The sequence below is a fragment of the Pteropus medius genome, unplaced genomic scaffold (assembly GCF_902729225.1).
Source record: "Pteropus medius unplaced genomic scaffold, Ma_sr-lr_union100, whole genome shotgun sequence".
NCBI lineage: Eukaryota > Metazoa > Chordata > Mammalia > Chiroptera > Pteropodidae > Pteropus > Pteropus medius.
In genome coordinates, this window is record NW_024349225.1 from 14,009,458 (window position 1) to 14,028,928 (window position 19,471).

The window sequence follows — 19,471 nt, forward strand, 5'->3', positions numbered from 1 at the left end:
AAGAAGAAAAAACTGCCAACCAAAGATAACGATATCTTACTCCTCAAAACTGTCCTGAAGAAGTGAGGAGAGAGATACATTCTCCTTGACAAAGAAAAGCTGAGGGAGTTCAACATTACTAGACCTGCCTTATAATAAATGCTAACAAGGGTTCTTCAGGTTGATATGAAAAGAAGCTAAGATACTGAGTAGTAACAAATCATCTGAAACCTAATATACACGGTAGTGACTATAGTTAATAATACTATATTGTATACTTGAAATTTGTTAAGACAGTAAATCTGAAGTTTTCTAACCACACACAAAAAGAAATAGTAACTATGTGAGGTGGTGCAAGAGTTAATTAACTTGTGTGGTAAAAACACATAAATCATTATGTTGTATACCTGACATATATACACCTCAGTAAAGCTGGAAAAAATGCAAAAAAAAAAAGTCAAGTTGTAGCAGAGTATATAAATAGCTGCCTTTTGTTGAAAAGTGAGAGGATAAGAATATTTACATTTGCAAGTTATATTTGCATAGATGCTCTGGAATCATACACATGAAATTAATACAAGTGAATACTTAGAAAATGCAGGGATGGTTAGAGAAGGCGGGGTGAGGGGATCTAGTACGTGAGAGTTTTCACTAACCAAAATATTTTAATTTACATTTAAAAATTTTAACTGAGAAAATGAGTAAAAAAGGAATTGCTCAAGATCATATAACGACTGACAGAACTGAGATAGAAACTCAGGCCTCTCTGGCAACACTCAGTGCTTTTTATTATGCACAGTGAAGGCATGAAGTGGATACATTCTACCAAGGAGTTTCTGCTTTTGCAAACGAAGGTAATAAAGAGGACCAAGGGGAAAGTGGTCTTTGTTGCTGCCTCCAAATCACGTATCGCAGAAGACGGGGGAGGGCGGTTGCTTCCCAGTTGGCACAGGATCGGGGTAGATGGTAGGCAGAGTAGATCAGTAGCACAGAATGATGTCTGCCAAAGTGAAAGCTTCCTGGACTGTAAAGTGCTTTCAGAAATTGAGAAATAACTGGAAAGCCAATAAAGTTACCATAAATTAAATGACAGAAAAGACTTAAGAAAAAGTCTTAGTGTGTCCCACCCTTTCATCTATGTAGACCTTTGCCCAGAGACAGCTCAGGTCTACTCTAGCAACCAGAGGGCCAGATCTAAGTGGTTTCTTCTCACCGTGACTCCAGCTTTATCCGTGGTTGAGGAGACAGATCAGAAGTTTCCAGTTCTCCAACTAGAGAGAAGATATCAGGACTTTGCAAATCGTATTAAGAGTTTTTTTAGAAAACCAGCTTTTTAGCTCATCCAAGAGCAGAACTTCTTTCTACATACAAGAGTTCCCCCCCACCCTACTGGGATCTCTACTTGAGAAAATGATTTAATTTTTTAAAACTTTTATTTCACTTTAAGAAAATACAGATCTCTGCATTTGGATAATTTCTCAAACCAAATTGGAAAACACTATAAGAAGGTTGTCTACAAACAGTACCAAGATGAGTCCTTCACCAAACGCCTGGAGGATCCCAATATCAAAGAAAATGGGATCTTGGGCCCAATTATCAGAGCTCAAGTCAGAGACACACTCAAAGTAAGTAACGGAAATATAGAACCATCTGAACACATTAAAGAGTGAAAGAGATTATAAGTATTGGTTTATTTTTAAAAGAAAAGGTGTACATATAAATTTTAATTCAAATGAAACTTGTAATTTTTATTTACTATTTGTACTTATTTATAGCCTACCTCATAGTACAAAGAATGAGACAGTTTATCAAATTAAAGAGAATGAAACAAAGAGTCAATGTAGTTGGGGTGGAGAATATGGGCCAAAAATTAAAACCAAGGTTAAGTATATTGAAACACATATCATATGCTTCTATAAAGTTGTCTGCAAATTTTGTCCTGAGCTTTCTAGCAGCCAAAGTAAAAAGGGAAATGAGTCAGGGCAAGATTTACAGTAGTCATAAAAGAAGCACAGAGACTAGAGAAGAATTTCTGCCATGGATCCTTTTTTTTTTAAAAAAAAAAAAAAGATGTGGGATGACACAGTGGAGGAAATCCTTGATAAAATCCCAATAAATTATGCATAGCCTTTGAAAATAATTATGCATAGCCTTTTAAAATAATATTTTTCATTAGAGCTGAGAACATCGCAGTAAACACAGGTGAGTAAAAACGATTCTTCACTGGGGTCCAGGTATACAGGTCTCTGAAGATTATTCCCTGATGAAGGCAAATTTAGATATGTAGCAAGAACACTGAGTGTTCTTCAGACAGTTTTCTCTAAATGTTATATCACAACATCAAGCTTTTTATAAGAACTGGGGCACAGATAACTGAAAGTTCTGATCTTTGGTGAGATTCTAGAATGCAGTTAATCTACAGATAAAGGATGATCCAAGTGCTTTGGCAATCAGCCAAGTAGAAGATAAGATTAAGATTCTCTTTTGAAGATTAAGGAGCCTAACTAGGACTCCTGTGTGAATAATGCTCCTCCCTTCACCCCTGCATGGGGTGAACTAAGAGGATATCCACAGACAAGGTCAGTCCTGTTCATTTGAAAATACCCAAAGGACAGAAAGCAGCCTCTCTCTGCCACTCTCCCCCTTCCCCCATTTCAGATCCCCTTTAGGTACTCTGAGTGACTATAAATATACATCACTGGAAATTTAGGATCTGGCTCTTTTCCATGCCTTTCAAGAAATGGCTTCAAAGACACTGGTCCTAGGAGATGTGGCTGGCTGGGGGAGGGGATCATGGTCTAGGCAGAAGGAGCAGATCTGAAGGCATATGCGGTCCAAGCTGGAAGGAGGGGAAAGGGGACGAGGACCAGTTTAGAGAAGGTGATACACTGTGAGGAAACTGTCACTTCCAAGATCAGACTTCTCTTTCCATTTTCTGCCTTACTGTGTGAGTGAAATACTCTCAAATGCTGCTTTCAGGTGATGGCAGAGGTTGCTGCTCAGACAAACAACTAGTTTGCATGCGTGCCCATCCGCACACACACACACCACCCAACAAGCGAATGTGCAAAGTTGGCATCCTCTATTAATTCTCATGATCGACCTTAAATTCTGAAATAATGAATTTGAGTTAACTTTGTAGATCGTGTTCAAAAATATGGCCAGCCGTGTCTACAGCATTTACCCTCACGGAGTGACCTTCTCTCCTTTTGAAGATGAAGTCAACTCTTCCTTCTCCTCAGGTTTGAATTTTTCACTTCTACTGGAAACTACTGACCTCTGAGAGGCCACTATATCTTTCCACCATCCTTCTTGCTTAGTAGATAGCGTGTGCGGTCAGGTAGTACACGTGGAGGGTGCCCTAAAAGTCACAACTCGAAGCTGCTCACTTCCAGGGTTTGTTTACCCTGCTGGTGACAAAATACAATATCGTCTGGTAGTGCCATAGCGGCCTCTAGTGGAGCAATAGCTGATGACTACATGGGATCCAGGGTTCTATTAAGTGGAGCTTAATATAAAAAGAATATTCCTTTCCCAATATTAACTGGTTGTAATGAGGGCTCAATTATTCATTCATTCACTCACTCATTCATTTTCACAAAAATAATTTTGCAAATTAAAACAATTCTGACTGTGTTTTCTTTCAGGCAGTAACACCATGATCAGAGCAGTTCAACCAGGGGAAACTTATACTTACAAGTGGAACATCCTGGAGTCAGATGAGCCCACAGAGAATGATGCCCAGTGCTTAACGAGACCCTACTACAGCAATGTGGACATCACGAGGGACACTGCCTCTGGGCTGATAGGGCTACTTCTAATTTGTAAGAGCAGGTCCCTGGACAAGCGAGGCATACAGGTATCTTGTCCTTGATGAAACCTTCCAGAAATTTCTGAGAATTTCTTCTGGCTGGAACAGATTAGGTCTCCTTGCTAAACAATGCGGCTTTTCTAGAGAACAGAAAATATTAAGTAGTCCTCTTTAGCATGAATGTGATAACGTTTATTCCTTTGGTTACTTCTTAGTCTTGTTGTAGACTCTCACTGCAGAAGGCAAGTCTACAGTGTGAAACTATTTTGGTATAGTTTCTAATTCCAGGTCTGTTGACATTGGCTATGTGAGAAGCAGATCATTTGGCCTCTCTGAATTTCTTTCTTTTATCAAATGGGTAAAATCCGTCCTAAAAATTGTATAGGGTTGTTTTGGGGCTCGGTGAGACACCACCTGGTAGAAGTGTAAAGTTCTGTAGAAACCCTTGCTGCCTTTAGATATCTACACTGGAGAGAGAACAGAGATACTGGAGACATAGCTTCTAGTGAGATGGGGCCTAAACAATGTCCCTCTCTAGTGAGACTAAATTATACAGAAGAATGTGAACAAAGATATGGATCTTCTGCATTAATGTTCACTGAAGAATAATAGTTGCATATTATTAACTTAAAATTCACAATTAGGCTAAGCTATAATCAAAAAAAGTCTCAGCCCAAGGCATACAAAATAAATATACGCCTAGAAAAATCAGAAACGGACATTTGGAAGACCTAATTTATTGAGCTCAGAAAGAAAACAGTATAAAGCTTTTCTGTTGCCACCTCCTGTTTTGTCCTTTGCAAATCTAGGAGCACATGCAATCATTCAGGTTGAGAGAGAAGCAGAATTACAGTTGCCATGGTAAAACGGGACTTCTCTATTAGCCTAGTTCAGTCTCTGAACTTCGATCTGCTCTGTTGGCTTTTGCTAACACCTTTGGCTCTTACAAGGGGTGTGGACACATGGTTTCTTACAAGGGATGTGGACACATGGGCTCTCATAAATGCCTGCGCCGTGGCTTCGGGGGTCGCGAGGACTGTGCTGGTGGGTTTCAGAGAGGGACGCAGCGCTGTGGACGACCAGCGGGATAGCTATTAACGAACGTGCCTCTTTTACCCGCCAGAGGGCAGCAGACATCGAGCAGCAGGCCGTGTTTGCTGTGTTCGACGAGAACAAGAGCTGGTACATTGAGGACAACATCCACAAGTTTTGTGAAAATCCTGACAAGGTGAACCGCGATGACCCCAAGTTTTATGAATCAAACCTCATGAGCAGTAAGTCGGAGCACTGCGTCTGTCCATCAGCTTCTCGCTGCTGTGGTTGAAGCATGGCTGTGCCTAGAGGCAGAGACGTGGACTAGCACCCACGCACCTCTCACGCCCACTTCCGCCCGGGGATCTGGTGGTGAAATTACTGGAGGACATTACAGCAACCCTTTTACAGCAAGAGGTCAAAAGCTTGTTATCTTTACAAGTCTTCTGGTTTCCTGCTCCCAGCGTGTGTGTGCGTGTGTGTGTGTGTGTGTGTGTGTGCGCGCGCACGCGCATGTTCTGGGCAGGGAGGCACGGAGCAGGGGACGCGGGTGGCGAGCGAAGGGCTGCAGGACGTGGTGGATGGTGTCTGGGAATCTGTCTCGGTGCAAGGCGAACTCCTTAGGCCAGGGCAGCAGCTCGGTAGGTAACCCGGGGCTGGACTGCCAAATCAGACTAAGAAGGTCAATGCGGATGGGGAGCCGGGGGTGTTGGAACGTCTGTCCGCCAAGAGGTTTAGGGCTCGCTAAGAATTTCGGGACAGAAGGGATCACCTGAGCCCCGGCTGAGGCGTTTGCTGCGGGCTTAAGCTAAGGGTCCAGAGCCAATGCTGGGGGGAAGCCTGAGTTTGATCCTCCAGTCACATGTCAGACCTGGTAAAGCTCATTTCGTAGTCATTGCCTTGGGACGTTCATTTTCCGTATAACTAGATACTGCCCTTGTTGATAGGCCTGGCGTTTTAACAGACTTTACTCTTTCAGCTATCAATGGCTATGTGCCGGAGAGCATACCCACCCTGGGTTTCTGTTTCGATGACACTGTCCAGTGGCACTTTTGCAGTGTGGGAACCCAAGATGACATTTTGACCATTCACTTCACTGGGCACTCATTCATCTATGGAAAGAGGCATGAGGACACGCTGACCCTCTTTCCCATGCGTGGGGAATCTGTGACCGTCACGATGGACAATGTTGGTAAGGGCCCAGACGCCGAGGGCATCTCTGGCCTCTCAAGGTCTGGTGCAGCTTGCCAGACGCTGACAGCTCGCTGGTCCTCGCAGGCTTTCAACACTCCTCATGATTTCTATTTGGGGCATCAATCCCTTCAACAGGCCAGTCCTTTAATGTGGGACTCATTTATCCTTCTCTGGGCTAAGTGAGAAGCACGGACACACGTCCTCAGCAACATAAGGCATAGCTTTGAGGAAGAAGCATGAACATTCAGTCACAAAAGAAAGTTTCTTTTTCCAAAATGTCCTTTTCTGTTTTTTTTAACGATCATCAGATATGGTGCTTTAGAGGCTGGCATCAGACACAGCACAGTGTCGTCAGAAGCACGTGGGCTTTGGAATTCATCAGACCTGGATTCAAATTCTGCTCCGCCACTGTATACAGATATTGAGTGGCGGAGCAGAATTTGACCTCACTGAGCCTCATTTTATTAATCTGAAAAACAGAACAACACCTTACAGAGTTGTTTTGACCATTAATCGTAATACGTGCCAAGTGCCTAGCACTCAGTAGACACGCGGCAAGTGGCAATGATCGGTGAACTCCCAGGAAGTCTTCAGTGTGCCAACAAATCATACCATTTCAAAGAGATTCGAAACTGTCCTGGGCCCACCTGAATTACTTATTACTTAGAAATATCTAAATGTCTTTTATTTCTGGGAGTAGACGTCACCACCTGCTCCTAACTCCAATCCTCAAACAAGATGTTTATGATTCTCAAAGTTCATTTTATTCTCAATTCGTCCCTTTTAAAATATATTCGGAAGCAGTAACTCTCAAACTTCTGTGCTGAGTCCTCCCTAATCTCCACTGACCAATACTTTTGGTCTCTATTCTGTTAAACGAGATAAGTGCACTGATCACATGCTTGGATGTCACAGCAACATCAAATTGCTTTAAAGTTTCCTGAACACTCTACTCTCGGTTCTTCTCGTGTTGCTGTGGAACAGTAAACGACAGTTCACAGACCAGCAGTGGTCCACAGGCCTCACCAGAGTGTCTCTGACTGAAGCCTGCTGGAAGTTATCCACCACAATGGATGCTAGAGTGTTTTATATCTTTTTCTGGACCTAGAGCTCTCTATTCTCTGTCTCTCTTGTATAGGAACCTGGATGTTAACTACCATGAATTCCAATCCAAGAAGCAAAAACCTACGGCTGAGATTCAGGGATGTGAAGTGTATCCGGAACGATGATGAAGACCTGTATGAGATATACGAACCTTCAGCGTCTACGGCCATGACTACAAGGAAAATGCGTAACTCTTCAGAAATCCGAGATAATGGGGATGATGCTGAATATGATTACCAGGACATACTGGCTTTGTCGCTAGGAATTAGGTCATTCAGAAATTCATCATTGAATCAGGAGGAAGATGAGTTGAATCTTACTGCTCTAGCCCTGGAGAACAGCTCTGAATTCATCCCTCCAAATACTGATACGGCCATTGGTTCAAATTCTTCTTCTCCACATAACGTTAGCAGGCTCACTGCCAATAACATTGCAGAACCTCACATGACCCCTCCTCACCCAGAAGCCACCACAGCTGGTCCCCACGTGGGACACATTAACTTAGAAAAGAACTCAGTTCTCAACCTTTCCACAGAAGAGCTTTCCAGCCCCTATTCTGAAGACCCTATAGAGGATCCTCTGCAGTCGAATGTCACGGAGATAAGCTTACTTCCACCAGGCGCAGAAGGGTTCAGAAGTCAAGAACATGCTAAACATGAGAGATTCAAGGTAGGGAGAGAACAAGCGGCAAAGCACAGGTCCTCCCCGCTGGAATTCCCAGCGCACGAAACTGGGCGCCATTTAAGCCAAGGCAACTCTTCTCCTCCCCGAATGAGGCCCTGGAAGGCCCCTCCCAGTGGCCTGTTACTCCTAAAACAAAAGACACCATCTAGGATTCTGAATGGGAAATGGCATTTGGTTTCTGAAAAAGGGAGTTATGAGATAATCCAGGAGGCTGATGGAGACGTGGCTGGTAATGAGGTGCCAAGCGGCCCCTGGAACGCCTCCAGGGCCTGGGGAGAAGGCACCCCTCTTATAGACAAGCCTGGGCATCGGGGCGGCCACCCGAAGTCTTCTAGATTTAGATATAAATTTCCACAAGTAAGACAGGATGGAGGAAACAGTGGGTTGAAGAATGGCACTTTTTTCATTAGGACACGAAAAAAGAAAAAGGAAGAGAAGCTTGCACACTACGTTCCTTTTTCTCCAAGGGGCTTTCGTCCTCTAAGAGGAGAGGCCAACGTCACATTTTCAGACTTACTTCACGAGTCCAGTGAGACACCTTTCCCCACCAACCACAATCAAACATTGCCCTCTGCGAATCTTAGCCTGGCAGCCTCACTTCCTGACCATAACCAGAACCCCCCAAACGACACCAACCACACAAGCTCCCCTCCAGATTCCTATCAGATGATGCCCCCAGAAGAGCATCATCAAACGTTCCCTATTCGAGACTCTGACCACGTGCGCTTCACTACAGACCCCAGTCACAGATCTTCTCCAGGGCCTGGCCAGACACTCGACTATGGCCTAAGAAATGAGTCCTTCCCTAGTGACATGGGAAAAATGCCCCCTTCCTTAGAACTTGAAGTCTGGCAGACAACCATGTCTCCAGACCTCAGTCACCCATCCCTCTCCCCAGAACTCCATCAGACAACCCTCTCCCCTGACCTCGGCCAGGAGACTCTCTCTCCAGACCTCACCCAGACGACCCGTTTCCCTGACCTTGGTCGGTGCGACTTCGGCGGGGGCTCTCTCTCCCGAGCCTCACCCAGGCGACCCGTTCCCCAGTGTGGTGCCCCTCTCCTGACCTTGGCAGGAGCTCTCTCCTCAGACCTCACCCAGGCAGGCCCGTTCCCCTGACCTTCGGCCAGAGGACTCTCCAGACCTCACCCAGGCGACCCCGTTCCCCTGACCTCGGCAGGGGACTCCTCTCTCCAGACCTCACCCAGGCAGTCCGTTCCCTGACTTTGGTCGGTGCCCCTCTCCCTGACCTGCAGTGACAGGGCCTCTCTCTCCAGACCTCACCCAGAGCAGGCCGTTCCCTGACCTTGGTCAGTTGCCCTCCCGGCCTCGGCCAGGAGACTCTCTCAGACCTCACCCAGGCGACCCCACGTTCCTGACCTGCATTGCCAGGAGACTCTCTCTCCAGACCTCACCCAGACGATTCGTTCCCCTGACTTGGGTCAGTTGCCCCTCTCCCCTGACCTCGGCCAGGAGACTCTCTCTCCAGACCGCAGTCAGATGACTCTTCCTCCTCATCTCGGGCAGACATCACCCCCTCCAGACCCTGATCAGACACCTCATGCTTCTGAATCCAGTCAGTCATTGCCTCTTCCAGAATTTGATCCGATTTTCCCTTACCCTGACCTTGGTCAGAGGCCATCTACTCCGCTGTCTCCTACACTAAATAGCACGTTTCTACCAAGGGAGCTTAATCCACTGGTTGTGCTCGGCTTCAGCGATGATGATGGAGATTACACTGAGATCATACCAAGGGAGAAGGAAGACAGCAGCGAAGAAGACTATTTTGAAGTTGATTACGTGGCCTATGATGACCCTTACAAAACTGATATTAGGACAGACATCAACTCCTCCAGAAACCCTGACAACATTGCAGCGTGGTACCTGCGCAGCAACAACGGGAACAGAAAAAATTATTACATTGCTGCCGAAGAAATATCCTGGGATTACGCAAAATTTGCACAAAGGTTTGGCTGGTTTTCTCCTTTTTATATTCTCATTTTCCACTACTGCTTAAGAACAAATAAACAAACTAACTAATTACAACAGTTCGAGGAGACAATTCTGGGCAAATTATGCTAAGTATGATTTAGTTCCCCTAACTGCAACTTGGTTTACACTGTTTCCTTTGTCAGTTCCAAAATATGCATCTCTACTTTAGAGGGCATCTGGACAATACAGAAACAGCCGGTGTAAGACGTCTGTGACAGTCCGTAATCAAATACGCCCTCGCCTCTCTCTTCTCCTCAGGACAAACGTTCCTGCTCCTGCCTCTTGCTCCAGTATAGCACCCAACCTCCCCATAGCCATCCGCTAAGCAATATGATTTCACTGAAGTTAGCTTGAGATTCAAGTCTGTGATGTAGAAATCTCCTTTTGCATTTACTTGTATACCAAATACATTTTTAAATTGTTTGCTGATCATTATAAAGTACACAGCATCCTTGGGAAGTTTAACTTAAATTCCATGAGATTCCAGTAGCAGAGGCAAAAGGATGTAAATTAGCTTAGAAACAAAAAGCAAGTTTATACCCTGAACCAAGGTAGTCATCAGATAATGATTTGCCTTGATTGATTCTTGATTTTTAACTTGGTTTATAGTCACTCATTTAATAACTCTTTGATGAGTACTTATTCTCTCCTGGACACTGTGCTAAGTGCTGGGACTATAAGAGAATATAAACACACATGACTCCTGCCCTCATGTCTAGTTGGGAGGGTAGATATGAATAAATCACCACATAAAAGTGTAAAATGTACCCATGATAAAGACCAAGAAGGAAAGGCAGATACATGAGGATATGAGGATCAGGGAATCTGACACTTGAGTTGAGATCTGAAGACGAGTAGGACCGACCTGGTCAGGAGTGGATTTTAGACAGAGAACAGCGTGATCAAGTCCCCAGGGAAGGAGGAAGCTCTTCAGCGGAAAGTGGGGCAGCTGGAGCTCAGGAAGAGGGCGGGTGGTGAGAAAGTAGTTGGCTAGCTTGGAAGAGACCAGATCACACCACGCTTCATAGGCCATGGGAAGGATTTTGGTGTTTCTTCAAATGGCGATGACAAACCCTTCAAAAGCTTTAAGCCTTTCCTAGCTCATGGGAATACACTGGCTCCCTTCCTGGATCTTATTACCTTCACCTTGTAAATGAATGAGTTATACCCTCGAGATCCTCTTCAGCTCTAACGTTTTAGAGTTCCAGCCACTCTTCACCATAGAGTTGAAAGATTTGATACAATTTTGTAAGTGGCCTGACTCATAACAGAGAATCTCTGAGGGACCCATCTGCATTTTTAAAAGATAATGTTCAATTCATTTTGCTTAAGGGTGGAAAGCCATATTGGGCTGGGCTCTGTATTCTGGGATGACAATATTGAGAAAGAAGGGGGATATGGAACAAGGCTTAGTCAACTATAGATTCTCAGGGACATAATGTGACGACCATGCTTAAACTGTCGAAATACAGTTGACAGCTTTTATGAAAGCTAACTGTTACACTAATAAATTAAAAACCAAAGTGTAATTAGTGTAAGCAAACACGCTGCATGGTATGACTCACAGAAATTATTTTATTAATCTAATGCCTGACATTTCCACATTAGAACTCTATTTAAAACACTTTCTCCCATGACTTCCTATTTAAATGCGGCACCCACTGCAACATAAAAATAATTAGTTCATCTGAGGATTTCTGAGCAAAGCCCTAAGGGAGTTAAGACTTAGGGCCCTTCCAGAGTGGAAAGGGATGGGACTAGCTCCTTCGAGTCTGTGTCCTGTTCCAGATATGCCACCTACTTTTATGACAGTCAAGTGGCATTTATTCTCGTGTTCTGTGAGACAGAATGTTATGCTTCGAGTCTGGAAGGATGAGGATAGTACGGTAGAAAGGTTGGAAAGCAGGCAGAATGGGATTCTCTGTTGCTGGCTTGTGGTGTATAGCAAATGCTAAGAGATTGATGGATGAGCTTTTGGCCTGTTTCCATAGGCTTGGGAAATTTAGGAGTCAGTGGGAAACTCTGACACACTCTGGCCCCAGACTGAGCAGCTGGTGAACTACATGAGGAATAATGTGATTCAGCAAAAGGAAATGTGAGAAGGGTGGCTATTTTCAGAGTAGAAAATACCCATCCGTCCGGTGGCCTTCACAGGGCTGGTTTAAGTCAGCTGTCCATTGTCGCCTAGCAGCCCCAAGCTCTGCCACTGTCCCACTGCATGGCTCTGTCTGCTTTGATATTAAAATCTGCTATGTTAATGTATGATTATATTTGCTTACTCATTAATGCATTAAACAAAAATTTATTAAGTGCCTGCTATGTACCAGATAACCTGATAGGCCCTGAGAATACAATTGCGAGCAAATTTTACGCAATCCTCCATTTTACAGGGCTTTCACTCTAGTGGCAGAGTCAGTTATTAATAAATAATCTCACAAATAAATGACACATAATTTCCTACATTTACTCTAGAAATACTATAAGACTACTATGGGAATTTACTATACATATATGTTTACATATATACATATATACATTTATATGTGTATGTATATATATAAATGTGCATATATACATACATATACGGTAATACTGTAGAAAAGCAGGAAAGCTATAGAGAAATCTGACCTAGTCTAAGGGATCAGAGGAGGTACTTAAGAAATGATAATGTGAGCTGGGAGTTGGAAGATATTTACTGGCTTGTATTTTTAGTCATTTATATTTTCATTCATTTTTTTCATCAAATATTTATTAAAGATCTTCTCTATGCTAGATGCTATATTCAGGAAACACTGTTCAGATAATTTCCTAAATTGAATCGTCTTTAACTTGTTCTTTTGAACAGATACTATTATTATCGTTTCAGTGAACTGGACGACGAAGACAGCACTGTTCCAAAGGACACCGTGTACAAGAAAGTGGTGTTTCGACAGTACCTTGATAGCACTTTTACCAGACGTGACCCCCGGGGGGAGTATGAAGAGCATCTTGGCATTCTTGGTCCTGTTATTAGAGCTGAAGTGGACGATGTTATCCAAGTAAGCATCCCCTCGGCACTGGTGAGATCGGCAGAGGAATTCCCACAAGCACCATGGGGTGGTAAAGGTCAAGGTGGCAAGAGAGAGCTATAGGTGATTTATTTATTTTCCAAACTTACAAATAATTTTAAAAAATTCTTCTCAAAGATTGCTTGCCAAGTAATTTGGCAATCTTCAAGAAAAAAAAATGATCTCGTAGTTTTATTTCTCCCTCTGCTAAGCTCTCGCTCATTCTATAAGGGCCAATTCCATTTCCCCTAAGAAACTTTCTTTGACATCCCAAGTGTCTCCTAAACATTCAGCCAATTGCCCCGCCACCCCAGGCTCGCCCATCTAACCTCGCTCACGCTCGGTTTACAGCACCTTTTGTCTCCAGATTTTCACCCTGAGTTCACGTGTACATGTCCCTTGTCAGCAGCAGGTTGAAAGCTTGTCGTGAACAAGACCCAAGCCCGATGCACCTTCAGAACTGCAGCACTTACCATTGTCAATTGATTTGTAGATCATGTCAGTACTTTTGCTTTGGGGCTAAGAACAAACGTGTTTTGGTGTTTCTGGGGAAAGCTATTTGGGTCCTATCTTACAGGACGGTGGTAAAAATGGGATGGAATAACATACATAAGTAACTATGCAATTGTAGGCATTCGCTCTATCTCGGGTCTCATTTAACAGCCCTTCACTCTGGACTTTAATGCTGACATTTTTTAGTTTGGATTTTTGTTAAGCTTAAGGACATTTGTAGATTATTGATTTTTCTAGGTTCGGTTTAAAAATTTGGCATCCAGACCATATTCTCTTCATGCCCATGGGCTTTCCTATGAAAAATCATCAGAGGGAAAGACTTATGAAGATGACTCTCCCGAATGGTTTAAAGAAGACAATGCCATTCAGCCAAACGGCAGTTACACATACGTGTGGCACGCCACTGGCCGGTCAGGGCCAGAAAACCCTGGCTCCGCCTGTCGGGCCTGGGCCTACTACTCAGCAGTGAACCCGGTAGGTACAGCCATCCCAAGTTTCCACCAAGTGGAAGGGTCAAGATTGTTTCTTGTTAAATGTCTGTCTTGTCATCCATGAGGAATGTGTAAGGACGGTGGTCAACCGTCTGCAGCGACCACAGCCAGGGACTCTCGCTGCAGGTCTACAAATGACAGTGAGAGAGAAACGTTTGTTCGGTGACATGAGTAAAGATTACTGAAACAGCTGGCTTGAGTTACAGTGACCACCTTTACAGAGAAAGACATTTATCTATACTTTCTTTATTCAAGTATTAGCTTTCTTCTGCTCTTTCTCTGTGAAAGAACTGCAAAATCAAGACTCTGTCATTTCAAGCGTAGTAGGGAGAGTACAAACATCGATTTTAATTCCTATCCTGTCACTTACCATGTGGCCCTAGGAAAGTTATTGGACCACTCTTGGCCTTAGTTTCTAAAGTTAAAAATGAGATAACAACAGTATATAGCACATAGTAGGCACTTGGTAATATTTGTTTACTAAATGAATTCTTTTTTACCATGTGGGATTGTTGGTATTAAATAAGAAGCTATAGGCAAAATATTTAATATAGTAGTAGCTGCTCAATAGTATTTGTTATACTATCAATATTATTTTCATCATTATCAGTACTACCATGTTGAGATAAACGATTAATCAGAGAAAGGAAATATGAATGCCATAAAATGAGATGATAAATGTCTAGCCTTCTTAAGCTACTCATTTATAATTTTCATATTGAGAGCTTCTAAGAAGGGTTCCTTTTCTATGTGATCAGAGATTGTCAGAAAGGCAAAGAAAATTCTAAGAATGAACATGTGCACTTGGCCCCTCCTCTCTCCCAGGTCAAGGACATCCATTCGGGCTTGATAGGCCCCCTTCTGATCTGCCGGAGAGGTACACTGCATAAGGAGAGCAACATGCCTGTGGACATGCGAGAATTTGTCCTGCTCTTCATGGTCTTTGATGAAAAGAAGAGCTGGTACTATGAAAAGAAGCCCCAGAGGTCTTGGAGACGTGTGTCCTTGGAAGTAAAACAGTCTCATGAGTTTCATGGTATATTCCTCTGACTTTAATATAATCTCTGAACTAAACCACGCCGGGTTACAGAGGTGTCTGCCCTTAGGTCTCCACAAGATTAGACATGAGATGCTTCTGAGAAAATAGGAACTATAACTCAAACTAGGTCCTTAAATGTCTCAGAGGGCTGATGGAACCCAGCGGGTGACACTGCAGGTGAAGGAGAGAAGAGAAAGTCTGAAAGACACAGAGGCTGCTACAAAACGAACCCAAAGAAACCAACAACTACAAAAAGCCAGCGTGCTGTAGTTACACATAAATTGAAAAGGAATTAGCATTATTCTGCAATTCAAGTAGTTAATAAACCTGTTTCTTGACCTCTAAAGGAAAATTATTTCTATCGAAGTGATTACCCATGTATACTTTCTAAAAGAGGAATGACTTTTTAACAGTTTTAGCTTTCAGCAATTCCAAGGTGGAACCAAAAGCATATGAGAATAAAATGGGTAGCCAGAATGATCTCAACTCCTCTCCTCCCAAAAATTCACTTGCTTGGTTCCTGATATTCCACAGCAGATCCTTTAATTTGAGAATAATAAACAACAAAACTTCCCTCACTTCAGTCTCCCGGTTAAATGCATGGTAGCACTAAGCTTTATCATTAAAATTTTGTATTTTTCAAGGTGATCAAATTTACCAGGTGCTTTAAACACACATACACACAGTTCTGAAGGGAGAGTGGATAAGGTCAAAGAACCCTTGACATCCAAGCTGGTAAGGGGCAGAGCAGCTATCCCATGAATGACAGAACAAACACGAATCAAGATGGCTGTAGGCACAACGAAGATGAAGTCCAACCTCCTAATTTTGCCTGGAACTACCTCTGAATTTAGGAGGCCTTTAGGGTGACATGCTGCATATCCCCTTACTTGCTCTCTTTTCCCTTATCTGGCTCATATTAGTCTTTATCTTTTTGTAGCAAAGGGAAATTCGTACTATAAATGGAAAGAATAATAGGTAAAGCACAGAGCAGGAGCAGTGGAAACCCTGGGGAAAAGAGTGGTAAACTGCCAGAAAAGGGAGCTTTCTGCCGCAGGCTGGTGTGAGGAGGAGCTGGTGGTTCTCACTGATGTTATGACACATGGGGGCCCTGGGTGGGCCTGGCATGTGGCATCATAAGGAAGCTGCGTGGTGAGTGGGACCCTCCTATGTCCTTACCAGCCTCTCTGTTTAATTGATTGTAATTCTCTGTCCTTTCAGCCATTAACGGGATGATCTACAACTTGCCTGGCCTGAGAATGTACGAGCAAGAGTGGGTGAGGCTGCACCTGCTGAACCTGGGTGGCTCCCAAGACATTCACGTGGTTCACATCCATGGCCAGACCTTGCTGGAAAACGGCACTCAACAGCACCAGTTAGGGGTCTGGCCCCTTCTGCCTGGTAAAGATCTGGGTCATAAAAAGAGACCCCCACTAAAATAATGGCGACGGAAGGCTATCTTAGCACCTGTTACCCTCATTTCCTCCTTGTGCATTTACTTCTGAGCGGTCAAGCATGTGTTCTGGCCTGGATCCTGGGCAAAGCCACATGGCAAAGCTGCATGCAGAGTATGAAAACGCCAGCTAGTGTATGCCGTTTTGCAGTGCCGCGCAGGCTAAGTGTGCAGCCCAACTGGCTCTCCAGAGATGCTACGTCTAATGAGGTTCTTCCAAGCCACTGTATGTCACGCAGGCCAGGTCTTAAGCAGAGTACAGAATGAGTCCCACAGGTCCCAGGCAGCCAAAGCTTCCTGTGGAGAGGGAGATTAGACACTTACTAGGGTTTGGGGGATTCTTGATTTCTTGACTTCTACTCCCCACTCTATCACCCTGATATCTTCAGAAAGGTGATGACAGGAATCCTAATCTTAAACTGACTCGTGAGGCTGTTTGGGAGGAAAGAAGATTCTTTTTTTCATGACTGTAAAAGCAAAAGATTAACAAGTGTATTTAGAGCTCTTCATGTGCAAAATAATGATAAAGTTTAAACAAACTACAGCCATCTAAAAGGATCGTTATGTGCCAATGGGTTGCTTTAAATGTATCTCTGTCCTAGGTGTGTAGGTAGCGTGTGAGTGGTAGATACCACTGGTCCTCAAACTGTACTGGATATAACAAAAGCCCAGGAAGCCGGCTAAAGGCAGACGCTAAGGCAGAGATGTTGCTCTCTTGGGCAGGGGCCCAGGAGTCTGCATTTTTAACAAGCAGCCTACCTTCCACACTGAGAAGCTAGTGAAGGCAGTCCCTTTACAGGACTTTGGGCAAGAAGCTGCTGTGTGAGTCAGCCTCGGATAGAGGCACAGAAATCCAAATAGGCTTGGTTCTTGTTTGTTTTAAACGTGCCAGTGACTCACTAATAAAGCTACAAAGATCCATTCTATTCAAATCAAGGACACCAGAACAGTCAGCCTCTCCACGCCTGCGAGAAGCACTGAGTAGCTGAGATTGGCTGGGACACCTAAACCTTCAAATCTCTGTGTCTGTGTTGGAGAGGGGAAGGCCTGAGACCTTTTTTAGCGTTTGAGAAGGATGACCATCAGCTATTAACTTTTACTCACAATCTGGGAAACGGTCACAAATGACAGTCAGCATAATTTAAGTATTAACTGGCAGTGGGTAATATTCAATACCAGAATGGATAATCAGAGGTTTCAGAAATTCATTTTTTCAGTTATGTTCTGAAACAATTTATGTACATCTCTATCCAAATGCATAAACTATTGAAAATTTGAAACAGGGGAGAAGGATGTTTTATTTTAATTTTCTTATATAAAAAAGAAAACTAGTGAAATGAAGAGAGAGAAAGGAAACATGAACATTATTTCTGAGCCCAATGATAGGTCATTCAAAGTCGCTTTGATACGTAAGACTACGAAGCTATGTTATGTGTGGGTTAACTTGTAACTATTGAGATAAGTGAAAGCTTCTTTCTAGTAAGGGGTGTTGGAGGTTGTTCAAAGTCCTGGCGCAATTTATTTGTTGTGGTGGTGGTGGTTGTGGTTGTTGTGGCTGTGGCTGCTGTTGCTTTGCTGTTGCTGTTGTTGTTTCGATCTGTTTGTTACGCCTCTGGGCCCACCTAAAGAGAAATGGATAACTCTTAAGGTCTTATTCTAAAGCTTCTTGTGATGCAATGATTACGATTCTTTCCTAGCTGTCAACTAATAGCGACTTGTTAATCTTTGAGTATGTAATGTCCTTCACTCTCTATTTTAGGTTCATTTAAAACTCTTGAAATGAAGGCATCAAAACCTGGCTGGTGGCTCCTAGACACAGAGGTTGGAGAAAACCAGAGAGCGGGGATGCAAACGCCATTCCTCATCATAGACAGAGGTATCAGCTCAGAGCCACCTGATATGTGGAGCAGGAGCGTCCTGTCGCTAGAATATTACCAACTGTAGACGGGAAATATTCAACTCAGAACTCTGATATGACAAAGACACAGTCTGTAGCAAGAAATGATTTCATTCTGGCCATGGTCTAATTATACTGCATGTGTCAGTCATCTAGGAAACGTAACCCGAATGGTTCGGCCCAAAGGCGTTCCTCTCAATTGGAACCAACATAAAGTATCCGCCTTCATGATTTGTGATCCACGGGAAAGTGCATGTAAGAAATCCTCGAGATGCCTAGCACAGAAGAGGGAAAAGATAGATAGCAGGAATTCACCAATAACCAAGACAGTCGCTGAACTTGGCACCTAAGTATTTGAGAAACAGTATCCACTTGTCTGTTTAGCCAACCAGCCAGCATTTATTAAGCATCCAATGAGTACCAAGCACTGTGCCAATATCCAGATAGTTCAGTAGCTGGATTCCCTTCCATAATCATGTAAATAACCCTATAACTTTCAGGTGAATTTTTTAGAACATAGTCTTTTGAGGGCTACGACTTGATGTTGCAAAATGGCTTAAAGATAGAAACAGATGGAAATCGGTTTAAAAACTAATTTGATTTCAGGATTTCAGTTGTTTTCCTCTAGGGTGTCACTATTTCTATTAAAGCACCAGTCTTTATTAGTGCATTTACCACTTTATGATCAGATATATTGAAGTCAGTGCTACACAAGGTAGGTGACAGTATCTAATTACTACCTACCAGAGGTATAATCTCTAGCCACGGAGCTTTTATCTTGTTAAATGTATTTTCTAAGCAAAAATTATTCATTGCTCTGTTTTTTGTAGAATGTAAGATGCCAATGGGACTAAGCACTGGCATCATAGCTGATTCGCAGATCAAGGCGTCTGAGTTTTCGGGTGAGTAGCAGCATCGTAGACTGTGAAAGCCACCACCTACAACTGTGAGTGCGCAGCGTGCCAAACCACCCGCCTGTTGATTCTATGGGCCCTGTTCCTCTCCAGGCTCTTCCCTACCACAATGTAGTAGAACAGCTCCATTTGAGGTGCCTATCTGGTAGAGCAAAGAGCACTATGCAAGAGCTAAAAACTAATCGACACCCCCATATCACTTACATCCCCTCTAGTGTATAATGTTCCCAGAGAGTCTCTCTCAGGGAAGACCAAGAGCTAGGAGTGCTTGGTAACTCTGCACAGGCAGCCCAACCTCTCAGCAGATTGGGCAAGAACAGA

The 19,471-nt window shown here is 43.5% G+C and overlaps 1 protein-coding gene across 1 annotated transcript in view; it reads left to right on the forward strand.

The window, feature by feature from the left end:
* Window positions 1-19,471, forward strand: part of F5 (coagulation factor V) — a 56,435-nt gene that overhangs the window by 26,665 nt on the left and 10,299 nt on the right. Inside the window, exons 8-20 of the mRNA XM_039881119.1 lie at window positions 1,427-1,604; window positions 3,122-3,221; window positions 3,627-3,838; window positions 4,914-5,064; window positions 5,802-6,014; window positions 7,155-8,793; window positions 9,142-9,771; window positions 12,663-12,834; window positions 13,594-13,830; window positions 14,673-14,883; window positions 16,108-16,287; window positions 18,099-18,215; window positions 19,067-19,138. Of these exons, the coding sequence (XP_039737053.1) occupies window positions 1,427-1,604; window positions 3,122-3,221; window positions 3,627-3,838; window positions 4,914-5,064; window positions 5,802-6,014; window positions 7,155-8,793; window positions 9,142-9,771; window positions 12,663-12,834; window positions 13,594-13,830; window positions 14,673-14,883; window positions 16,108-16,287; window positions 18,099-18,215; window positions 19,067-19,138 (4,112 nt within the window). The remainder of the gene's footprint in view (window positions 1-1,426; window positions 1,605-3,121; window positions 3,222-3,626; window positions 3,839-4,913; window positions 5,065-5,801; window positions 6,015-7,154; window positions 8,794-9,141; window positions 9,772-12,662; window positions 12,835-13,593; window positions 13,831-14,672; window positions 14,884-16,107; window positions 16,288-18,098; window positions 18,216-19,066; window positions 19,139-19,471) is intronic.